The sequence below is a fragment of the Schistosoma mansoni genome, chromosome 2 (assembly GCF_000237925.1).
Source record: "Schistosoma mansoni strain Puerto Rico chromosome 2, complete genome".
Taxonomy (NCBI): Eukaryota; Metazoa; Platyhelminthes; class Trematoda; order Strigeidida; family Schistosomatidae; genus Schistosoma; species Schistosoma mansoni.
The window spans coordinates 17598837-17611655 of record NC_031496.1 but is presented as its reverse complement, the minus strand read 5'-3'; the positions used below and the strand labels follow the sequence as shown (position 1 = coordinate 17611655).

The 12819-nt window shown below is 32.5% G+C and overlaps 2 protein-coding genes across 2 annotated transcripts in view; both read right to left on the bottom strand.

Annotated features, from left to right (window-relative positions):
* Window positions 1–807: 807 nt before the first annotated feature.
* Window positions 808–1935, bottom strand: Smp_061390 (hypothetical protein; the record flags this gene model as incomplete). The annotated part of the gene is made up of 1 exon (XM_018795929.1): window positions 808–1935. One exon carries the CDS (start codon window positions 1933–1935, stop codon window positions 808–810), a length of 1128 nt encoding a protein of 375 aa, XP_018650193.1.
* Window positions 1936–9828: 7893 nt separating this feature from the next.
* The window catches only part of Smp_155120 (putative synaptic ras gtpase activating protein, syngap), a gene marked incomplete at both ends in the record, with an annotated part of 63413 nt that continues 60422 nt past the window's right edge, over window positions 9829–12819 (bottom strand). Inside the window, one exon of the mRNA XM_018795928.1 lies at window positions 9829–10201. Coding sequence (XP_018650192.1) covers window positions 9829–10201 — 373 coding nt within the window. The remainder of the gene's footprint in view (window positions 10202–12819) is intronic.

Sequence of the window (12819 nt, the reverse complement as noted above, 5' to 3'; positions counted from 1 at the left end):
TGATTTGAACTATAGTTGTACTATCACTGGATTAAATTATTCATGATGTAACTAAACAACTTTCTTGATTTTCATTTTTTTTAGGTTTTTATAAAACTACACAATAATCAATGAATTACAGAAAATTATTAAACCAACCTATTTTTGATCTAGTATAATGGTAGACATTTCGCCCCCCCCCTACCACTAATCATGGCAACAAAAAGTTATCTGCATTTTCTAATTGACATCAAAATATAATCGATCAGTAAGTTAATAGGTCAACCAAATCAATTATGAAACCTAACTATTGTACTGGGTTTCGCTATGGTCAATTAACTTAGTTGAAAATATATGAACCCTAATAATAAACTATTTTTCTATGTAGAATTAATAAAATGTGGCTAGCAGTGAAATCAAAGACTCACGTTTTATCTTATTTACGACTCGTCAATTGGATTTACCTGAATGTATTGTTGAAAATAAAAATGACAAAACAAGCATCCTGGATTCTACTGATAGATACATTCTATTTATTTTATATAAACTTGTGACATCATGACTATATCGAAATAATTTATGCAGAATGCATAGATGTCAATCAAGATTGACCAACGGGATAGTTCAAAACACTACGGATGAAAATAATTTTTTTTACAAAAAGATGCTTATTTACTACTTTACTTGTAATCACCCCCTATTGAGTGATTTAAATAAAGATCAATTAAATAATCAATTTATTAATCTAATTCCTTAAAAATGTAACCAAAGAAAAGATCATTGATCGATCATAACATTAAAAAAAAAAGATTGACAATTTAATTAAACTTATTGTACTAAAATATCTACAATTGAATACAAGTGTAAACTATAAGCCAGCTGTATTGGATTTAAACCAGCAAAATTAATACAATTCTCAATTGAAATACAATACTTTCGCATAAATTGACATAAACAATTTACTATATTAATAGAACCACTGATTATAGCTAAATGTAAATATGTATTTCCATCGATATCAGATTTATGAAAATCAATACCGGATAATAAATGTGTAATTAATAAATTGAATTCATTTTCATAACCTAATATACATGTCCAACCAATACAATCCCGTTCTTCAATTGGATCATTCAATTGTAGAATATGTTCACAGATCTCATTTTCATTCATACAATCATTATACATATTTATATATTTTGTTAAATATTTCAATAATAATTTCATAAGTTTCTCTCGTCTCACAGAAGATTTAATTAATAAAGCTACTAAGAGTGTAGAATAACCAGTATTCGATTCAATAGCATCTAAAATCAAACCAGGTTCACGTTCTAGTACGAATTTAATTGCTGGAAAGTTACATTGATATAATGAATCATAAAAAAATTTCAAACGACTCCCGCTATAAATAAGACGATTACAAAGTTTGGGATCTAAGAATCGTTTTGTTTTGGGTATTTTACTTTGAAGTTTTGCTAATCGATATTTATCACTCATTTGTTGTAATTCTGAGGATTTCTTCAGTAATTTTCTTGATTTCTGATTGAATGTTACATTTTTGTTTTCTATTTTTTTTATATGTGGACTAGGCAAGATTAATGCACGCATTCGATCAGTAGTTATTTCACGTGGAAGTTGTTGATTTATCACTGAATTATCGCGTAATAAATAGTCAATTGGTAATAATTCACAATGTGTTGAAAGGTTATTCCTAAGTGCAATATTAGGACTTCGACATAATACTTTATAACTTAAACTTATTTGGAAACTTGTAATATCATATTGATTTTTTTTGGTTACTAGATAAAGTCCAAAAGTTCTCGGCTTCTTTAATCTGACTATGGGATTTTTACGTAGTTGACGATTTACATTTCGTTGTTTTCTTATTGAATGATGTGAATTATGAAGTTCACATATTTTAGGTAACTTGGGAGATCGTGAAGTAATAGTTGGCATATAATTGTCTAAAAACGTACCTCGAAGTGCTATAGTTGCATATATATATATTACAAGATCATGTGATAAATATCAAAATTTTATACTCTTACAAAACCTACAAAGGAGTAATCATACCACATGACCAAGTTACCATACTTATCAGATTTCATTTCCCTGATAGTTATTTTTTTCGAAGTACATTTCAGTTTAGTTAAGTTATTGACAATCTTTTCCTAATTATTTTGACAGTTATTGTATTAAAAGTCAACTAACACCAAAATATGACAGATTTCAAGTTTAAAACAATGATATTTGTTTCAAAGTTATATTGATTAACTAGTGACAATCGACTGAAAGCTCAGATTGTGATTCAGACAGTAGTAGATTCCGGTTTACATCAACAGTTACAGTTCCACAACATTTGACAATTGACTTGTATAGATGTTAAGTCACATAGTGAATACAAACATTTTGACGCTTCATGTTATACTTTTAACAATTACTTTCTTTTTATAAAAAGAACCATCTAACCGTTTAAGTTCTATTGTGCGTTCAAGTAAATACCTAATTATAGCCAAGTATAAAATGAGATTTATTTCAACCGAATTTAAATAATCAACTATTTTTCTTTTCATCATACTTCTACAGATTTTTCGTGGTTTTTAACAAGAAAAATATCCATATCTAATGTTTTATCAAAGTTTAATAACTGACCTTAGTTTCATGTTTTTCTACACAAAAATATGTTGGATAAATGGTAACTTTTTTAATGATTTATATATATATATATATATGTATATGAAATTATTTAATTAAAAATATTGAAGATAATCAGAAGGGGTTTTGCGGAGATTTCAGTATTTTTCATAGTTGAGATCATGAATCAGTTGAAGCTAGACCACTATGGAAAACCCCTTTTGATATTAATCAACATATGCTCACTAGTGACTGGCTTTAAGAAGTATTTCCTGGATCGTGGATGCTTACTGCTGAGGAGTTCCGTAAGAGGACGAAACGGCCATCCAGTGCTTCCAGGTTTTCCATGGTGGTCTAGCTTTAATTGATTCATGATCTCAACTATTAATAAAATATTGTTTATTGTCAGTTTATTTAAACAAGAACTTTGGAATCAATTATTTTTCAATGAAATGATGTTTAGTTTCCTGAGTATTTTTAACTAAACAATTACTATATCAAAGATGGTTGGTGGCTGACAATGGAATCCAGACGTGCATTTCGTCCTATTTGGGACTCGTCAGATGGATGTACCTGCATCCTATAGATGATGTTCACTCCGCGACTCGAACGCAGTCCCGTTTGCTTCAAATGCCATCGCGTTATACACTCAACTACTCAGTCCTGACAGCCACCTGCTTGTAGAATGTACATACAGCTGACGAGTCCCAAATAGGATGAAATGAGCATCATAGATTCCAATGCTAGCCAACATTCATCTTTGCTCGTAAAGCTTGTTCTTTAAGGCAATATCGAGGCAGTCCACACAGGATGCACATATGCTAACAAAAGACTGATCAGTTGCAGTCCTAAACAACATTGGGAAGATACAAGCAAATAATATCATGTGAATTACCATATCAAATTGAAATTTTAAAAAGATGCCTTGTTCATACTTAAAGACACATGAAAAGTTAAATTTTAGATTTCGATTGCTGGAAACTGGGTAAACCCTACGAAATACATATATATAATTCAGCAGTTCAATTATTTGTATCTTTATAACAGTAAGCATAAACAATAACTAAATGAGAATGTGGGATTGTGCTAAATCTCATGCATAAAATTAAACCAAACAACAAAATTTTCAATGATCAATAATTTTTTTCTGAATATTCATAAAACATATAACAGGTACATTTATATGTAAAAAGTAATAATACTTAAAAATATTTTATAGATGAGATCATGATTCAATTAAAGCTAGACCACCATGGAAAACCTGGAAGCACTGGATGGCCGTTTCGTCCTATTACAGAACTCCTCAGCAGTGCGCATCCACGATCTCGCCTAGCGAGATTCGAACCCAGGACCTACCAGTCTCGCAACAGAGCACTTAACCGAAAATTAATAAACAATGTACAAATGAAAAGAAAGTTCTACAGAGCTTTTTGTGAATTGTTGGATAAATTAATTTGTATTCCATGCAATTAGTTCCCTTAATTAATTTAAATAAAGCCAGAACAAATATTGATGCAGAACAATATAAAATCATTATATTTCGTGGTTTCTCATCAGCTGCTTACAACCAAATATGTATTAGAATTTTATCATTGGGTTAATAAATAGTATGGAACAAGTACGACTGCTCCCCGTTTTGCTGAAGCGATCGCGATAAAAAAAATCTTAAACCGGATCTATGTATTCAAAAAGAGACATTAATAAACTTATTACTACCCTGGTAATCCAATTTTTTGTGTTTTTGGTTGTTAGTTTTATTTTGTTAACATTTAGTTTGTGTTATATTCCTCTCCCATTACCGAATTCTCAAACCACCATTTCACTCTCACATTTCAGCTCACTTGATTCTCTTAAATTATGTGAACTCTTCAAATCCTATTCAATTATTACGTAACCCATCTTATCAGTTTTTAATTCTATGAATCTTTTAATACCTCTAAAATTATCATACAATTTATCATATCTGTCTCTGAACTCCACTCAACGATTACACTACCCACCCTTTATGTTTCCTTGATTCTAACACCTAATAACCTCTAACCTGTTCTTGCACATATATATATATATATATATATGCATAGTTATCATTGATAACCTTTTGTCATTCCAATCCTTTCCATTCACTTATGTCAATTGTTTCACACTATTTATTATCTCAATGCTAAAATTCTAATGCATATTTGGTTGTAAGCAGCTGATGAGAAACCATGACATATAGTAAGTTCATATTCTTCTGCATCCATATTTGTTCTGGCTTTACTTAATTTGTATTCAATAGACTTTTAATGTTCAGTTTTAAGCACAACATTAATTTCTTTATGAATTTCCAAATGAAATATTAATACTAGTAACGTAACCATTGACGGTAATTTTGTTGCAAATATTGTCACTCTATATAAAAAATAGATATATTGCAGGTTTACTAATCAGAAGACAAAAAGTAAATTAATTAACCAATTGTTGAGGGTTATATGAAATTTAATGCATACCAGGCTACCTGCTTGAACATTTGGGCTACCTGTTCCTGATATCTAGATATTTCAACAAGTTATCGAATTTTGATTGTTTTAATACATCATTATGGCTATTAATTGTATAACCTATTCAGGTGCGTTTCTGAAAAGTGTACAAATTTTCGTTGTGAAAGTTACAAAGGCCCAATCAGAGATATCGTGGTTCCTGGCAATATGCAGCGAAAAGAATGTACATTATTTAGATGTTGATTTACTGGACTGTTAACTTCTAACTGACGATCACTCAATATTTGTAAAATAGTTACAAATGTGAATCAATAGTTTTAAACTTTAGTTAAGGATATCTTCATTCTTCAGATGTTCAAACTTAAAAATAAAAGTGAATTAAACAAAAGACAGTTAACAGTATTTATTGGCCTAGTAGATACACCTCATTGAGTTAACAATATATAAAGCACTCTAGGTGATCCATTTTATGCGATTTAGTTTGCTACGAGTTTTATGTTTACATTGGTTGACTGAGTTTGCAGTCATCATTAACCATGTCATCAAGAAGAATCATTGATTTCAAATCTTATTCACATCGTTCCTCCTGCTACCTAAGTCATTAATATAACATGTACCTTGTTAATCTGATGTTTGGTTTGATTGATAAGAGCCATTTACAAATTACTTGTCGTTGGCATTTTCCAAATTGTATTGATGGCCTCCTTTTATTCTCACTTAATTATTGTTAACACTTTACATTTCAACAAGGACTTCCAGTTTTCTTTATAGATAATACGTAATGAATCATTTGGATGGAAACTTTTTAGACTCCACTAATATATTACACCTGAGGATGCTGCGATTCCTACACCCATATTTATCTTTGCAGTAATTGCTTAATCATTTACCTCTCACTATTAATTTCCTAATCATAGTAATCTTCACTAATTCATTGTCTGGTTAATTAATGCTAAAGTGACTGCCACTTGTAAAACAGGTAAGTCTATAATTAGAAGCTAATTAAAACAGAATGGCTCTACCCTTAATTCGTTTGAGTTTAAATAATAATATGATGTATGATATTTATGTCTGTCGACATAAGTAGTATGTAACACGAATCAAAAGTTGAATGGTTGGCAGCAGAAACGGAAATAGAAAGGAGTAGTGAATTGGGAGAATCATACAGAATGTAAAAGACAATTGACGGAAGATTTGTAAATGAAGTATTTTACGTATGGTTCTCATATCTTACGAAGATATTTTGTAACTTCGTATTAAATAATAAATTGATCGTCCCCACTTGACTTCACGTTCATTACAGGAATATCTATGCCTTACTTTAGGCCAAAAAATAATAATATATGGTTTGCGTTATGAGTCTGCCTGTTTTAGACAGCTATCGAAAACTAGGAACATTTAGAAAGACATTTAGTTCTAACATGGGAGTACTCGGCAGTGAGCATCCATGACTCCTTGATATCAGGTATCGACCAGACATATAAACCATTGGATGCTCAGTCAGTGGTCTAAAGTTCAAGAGTCCTCACGTGAGACCAAAGGTCCTAATTTCAGTCACTGATGGAGTTCGTGAATACATGTTACTGAGGAGTTCCGTACTTTAAAGATGCAGCTGTCCAGTTCTTGGTTTTTAATGGTTGCTCAGTTTAGAGAATTCAGTGAAGTTAACCCTAAAATTCAACAGATATCATAAAACCTGTACACTGATATTATTTTCATTTCACTATAAATACTTTTACTTCAAAATCTTCTACCTCACTAACTAAATAAAGTATAACTTGATAAGTTTAAAATTAATCCCAGTTGGAATTATTTCTAAACTAGCTATATCAGTTGGTCACATGATCTTGAAGGAAAGTTCTTTATTTCACCATAAAAACTTATATCACAGTTTTTATGTGAATATTGTACTTTAAATTAATATTTCTGAAATATTAGGTCCAATCTATGTGTAAAATAAGTATTACATAAAAAGGGTTTCTTTGTTTTATTATTTATTTATTTCTGAGCAAGTATATGATTATTATCAGAAGGGGTTTTGTGGAGATTTAGTATTTTCATAGTTGAAAGCGTAAGTCAATTGAAGCTAGACCACCATGGAAAACATGGAAGCACTGGACGGCCGTTTCGTCCTATTAAGAGGATTCCTCAGAGTGCGCATCCACGATCCCGCACTCGCGAGATTCGAACCCAGGACCTACCAGTCTCGTACCAGAGCACTTAATCGATAGACGACTGAGCCGGCATCCAACGGTGTTCCCATAATAGGACGAAACGGCAGTTCAGTGCTTCCAGGTTTTCAATGGTGGTCGAGCTTCAATTGACTCACGCTTTCAAGTATATGATTGTTTATTGGGAATCTGTATATCACAATAACCTTTGGTACCTCTTGTTTTTCCTCCCCCTCTCCGTAAGTAGTATTCCTAAAGACGAAATTGTTTTTTAACAAAGGATCCTGAAAAAACAGTTCAAACAACTGATCCATATTAATTTACTGTTTAAATAGAATAATCAGTTACTGCTTCCAGTGAAAAATCAATTTTCTGCCTTTCCACCAACTGTAAGTTCTAAGAACGTTTTTGATATTGCATAATTAAAAAACTGAAAACTATCTCATTCTGTATGCTCATATCTAGAAGGTGGATGATCTGCACACTTTATAATCAAGGTTTCTAAAAAATAGATAACTAGTGGTAGTTACAGAGAAAATCACAAATGAATAACAACATTTACATACTAGGTATTCTTCAGAAAACGGTATCGGTGAATATTTACTTTAAGTGAGATATTATCAGCGATATACTGGAAAAACCGTTAGGTGAAATTGGTTTGAATGAAATTTAATGCAGCGAATATTCGTATGGTTTACTATAATCACCCTTCTATATTGCTTCAGAGTGAAATATAACTTCTCACGACTGATCATCTCGATATGCATAAACCGACTACTTTTGTGAGGTTTCTATCTCATCCTTTGACATCATTTACGAAATCCTGTCACACATATGGGACAATTTATGCTAAACCAACTGCTTATTACGGAAACTTTATCTGTCCACAATGTTACAAGCACCCGATTCACTCGAATGATCATGTATTGCTCGCATTTCATAAATTCTTTCTTTTTACAATTAAATTTTAGTTATTAAAACTATTAAGAAAAATTTCAGACCACAACTCATGAAATTCTAACAAGCATGCCATTTTTCGTAGATATTCAATTTGTCATGTGTATATATTTCTTTCTTGAGGTCGTTTTTCAGCATGGTTCTTTTCCACGGAATGGGGCTGCTAATCTTATACCCAGCCATCCTCCTTTATCCGAGCTTAGGAACACAAGTAACCCTATATGGGTCTCAGGTGAAAACAAATTAAGAAATCATCAAGCTATACCAAAAATTAATCCATAACTTTAAATCTTTAAAGCTAAAGCAAAAGAGCAAGACGAAAGAACTCATTACATCAAAAAGTGGATTTAAACACCAGGAGAATGAAAAATACTTGAGAAGAACTGGAAAGAAGAGGCCAGGACAGAGCATATTGAAGATTATTGGTCAGCTGCCCATTCTCCAAGATGGGTAACAGATGTAAATATGTAAAAATTTATTTCTTTAAGCAATAAAAATCTATATGTAATTTGGTTTATGGTTTGGTGGTTTGAACTCCACTGGTCACTGCTTCTCACTAGAACTCCTGGATTTACCTCTCGAAGTCAGTCACTAGTAAGTATATGATTGTTATTATCAGAAGGGGTTTTCATGGAGATTTAGTATCTTCATAGTTGAAAGCGTGAGTCAATTGAGGCTAGACCACCAGGGAAAACCTGGTCTATCGGTTAAGTGCTCTGGCGGGAGACTGGTAGGTCCTGAGTTCGAATCTCGCGAAGCGAGGTCGTGGGCGCGCACTGCTGAGGAGTCCCACAATGGGACGAAACGGCTGTCCAGTGCTCCCAGGTTTTCCCTGGTGGTCTAGCTTCAATCGACTGACGCTTTCAACTATGAATATTTATAAATTAAAAACAATTTATTAGTTTCTTGATTCTCTATTTTTGTATTATTGCATTACAGAAAAGTAAAAATAACAAAAGAATTTAAGTAAAATACCATTACAATGTTTCTTAAAAATTTTTTTCAATGTTTTAAAGAGTTTACTTTCTCAAAAGTAAATATTCTGAAATTATTGGTACCTACAAGACATCGTTTAAATTCTTCATGAATATTCTTTTCAACAAATTTGTTCTACTACTTATAAGTAGATGAACTTTACATCCATTTAAAAGTTAACAAAATCATATCACATTAATGTTTGATGTCATAAGAAAACATAATAGATCTGTGATTTGAAATACCAAAAAATGAATAGAATCAACATTAATTTTCAGATAGAAAAACGAATGTAGAACTTCAAAAGAGAAATTTAATTTGTGTTTCATCAAACAGAAATGAAGTTTAAATTCAGTGTAAACCTCTATCTACATACAGAAATATACATCATCGATTTACATATAATTCACAAGTAATGAGGAAGTCCCAAAACCATATACACTCGACAGAAATTTTTCAGTAAAACTAACAATCGGAAACAGTAGACAGTTTTGTTTCTAAAAAATTGATAACCAGATGAAGATATTGTATTCATGGTAATAATAGTTGGGATCTATTGAAATGCATGGTGGGTTCCTTAAAAAAAAAACGAAGCATCTGACAAAACATTATATATAAATGCTTTCTGTTCTTTAAATATGTGGTGAAGATGTTCGAGTTGAGGAAAAAGCAATCTTAGGAATATCTCCAACAATTTCATACTGTAAATTGTTATGATTATTATTTATAGTGTACATATTGTTACTGTTAATTGTACGAGGAGAATTTGTACACTTTATATGATCATTAGGACTAGATAATCCATGATTTACCAAATTATTTGGCATTTTCGATAAAGAAGAATCAAATTGTCTTGGACGAATAGCTGATTTAGATGAGCGAGATAAGAGAGAATTGGAATCAGATTGTTTACAACTTGATGTTAGCTGTTTTGGACGTGCAGCAACGATTCGTGCACGGATTCGAGCTTGTTCACGAAGCAGTTCACTTTGTTCTAATTCCAGTCTAAGAGAGCGAGAGATAGGAATATAAAAGAAATTATCAGTTAGTGACAATAAGATAAAAACAATTTTATTTTACTACTATATAGAAAATTTAAGACGACATTAAATCGATTGATTTTCATAGATATTTGCTAGTATTAACTAGTTATGAGGAACTGTTTCGGAAACATGCTGTATATACCATTCATCTTTGAAGACGTCAACATCTGGAGGGAAGCACGGGATACAATGGACAGCTAGGATGCAGCTGGACGATTTAGACTTCGCAGATGATATGGCTCTTCTATCGTACACGCAACAACAAATGCAGGAGAAGACGACCAGTGTGGCAGCAGCCTCATCAGCAGTAGGTCTCAACAAACACAAAGGGAAAAGCAAGATTCTCCGATACAACACAACATGCACCAATCGAATCACACTTGACGGAGAAGCTTTGGAGAATGTAGAAACGTTTACATATCTGGGGAGCATCGTTGATGAACACGGTGGATCTGATGTAGATGTGAAGGCGCAGATCGGCAAAGCAAGAGCAGCATATCTACAAATGAGGAGCATCTGGAACTCGAAACAATTGTCAATCAACACCAAGATCAGAATCAGAATCTTCAATACAAATGTGAAGACTGTACGGGGCAGAAACGTGGAGAACTACGAAAACCATTATCCAGAAGATACAAGTGTTTATTAACAGTTGTCTACGCAAAATACTTCGAATCTGTTGGCCAGGTACTATCAGAGGCAAGCTACTATGGAAGAGAACAAACCAGATTCCACTGGAGGAAGAAAGCAGGAAGAAGCGCTGGGAGTGGACAGGACACCTATTGATGAAAGCACCAAACTGGATCACAAGGAAAGCCCTCACATGGAATCCTGAAGGTCAAAGGAGAAGAGGAAGACTAAAGAACACATTACCCTGAGAAATGGAGACAGACATCAGAAGAATGAACAAAAATTGGATAGAATTATAAAGGAAGGCCCAGTGCAGAGTGGGTTGGAGAATGCTGGGATGGCAGTGATTACAGCCAAACAATCAATACCTTTAGGTTAGTTAGTAGTAGCCGGAATTATTTTAATCCATATTATTCAATCAGAAAAGATTAAAAGAAAAAGAAGATTAACGAACTACTTGGTTAATTCTTCCATAAGCTTTATAATCCAATTTCACTTCCCTTCTTTTGTGTGTTAATTACACTACTTACTAAGATTCAGTAGCTCAGGTCGTCTTCGATTATTTTTGAACATGCAGCCTATTATAACCCTTTGTTCTAACGTGTGGTGATTTAACTATTTATGTCGAATCGTATCACTTACGCCATTTTATTAGTGTACTTCCATTCCCTTAAGGCTCTACATGGTTCATTAGTATTCGTTCTGTGTTCACTGGACATTTGTTTATTTGTAATAATCTCCGAATTCAGTGTTCATAGTTTACATTTTTATGTGCTCTTGCCACTGTTGATTTTGAAATAGATAGAGGCTTTTAGTTTTTCACATGCTTTTTGTAAATTATTCCCGCTGCAGTAAGCACTTTTGTCTGTTACAACTGGCCAGTGAGCATATTGAACATCCGCTTAGGTTGGTCTTACAATATCTTAGATGAATTTCGAGTTATTTGTTTGTAAATCACTGAAGCTTGAAGGTGTAACAGTATAACAAAAGCTGACTAAGCAAATAAAGAATCATGAGACAGTTTTGTTACAAATAAAGAAACATATGCTACAGATGCTTTGCCCCTTAAGAAAGCTAGAATTTTAGTGGATGGAATTCTCATTTTCTTAAAGAACTCCTTCAGTATTTTTCTATTGATCTCACCTAATGGTTCGATTTCGAAGCTGATAACTTTTGGGGTATTCGAAATATTCCACTATTGGAAAGTGTGTTTAACTGAAAAGATTCTCCTCTTAGTGCAACCTATTTATCAATATCATTCGACAGGAAGGATGTGTCCGACTCGTCTAATACTACGTACGTTTTCATCCATGAAACCGGACGAAGATAAATCTCATTTGAGTGCTAGGTCAGTTAGTAAAAGTACAAAATAAGTGGCTAAACTGGCGGAAAACACTGAATAAATAAACTAGCTTGTAGGGAGTCACAATATACCATTGTTTATATCAATGGACTGAGCAAATATGAACCTAAATTCGAGCGAGGTCATTTGGTAATCAGAAGATTAACAGAAATGGGCCTTATGTATATCAGTAAGGAAGATGTTTGCAGGGTTAGCAAACAAGCAAATAAAAACAAAAATATCAGAAATAACAGCAGAAAGTTTGATCATAGTCAAATTCTTTGTCTACAGAATATGCGTTTAGTCACTTGTGAAAGTGTTCCACAAGTAGAACGATAAAGTTTTATAGACAAATAATTCAAACACAAAGTCAGAAAACCACTGAAATCTATCATGTGATCTAAATAGTTTCCCCAGGATAAGATACATGAATTTACTATACATCATATTCATCTGAATATTAGAATTTTTCTACATGTTTTTTTAATTTGTTCTCAAGATAATTTTCAGATTCATCAGGATAATGTGTATCATTTTGATTAGATACTGTTAGTGGTTACTGCGTTATTGAGGTTGTTGATATTTATGTGTTTACTGGAATAGTTAAT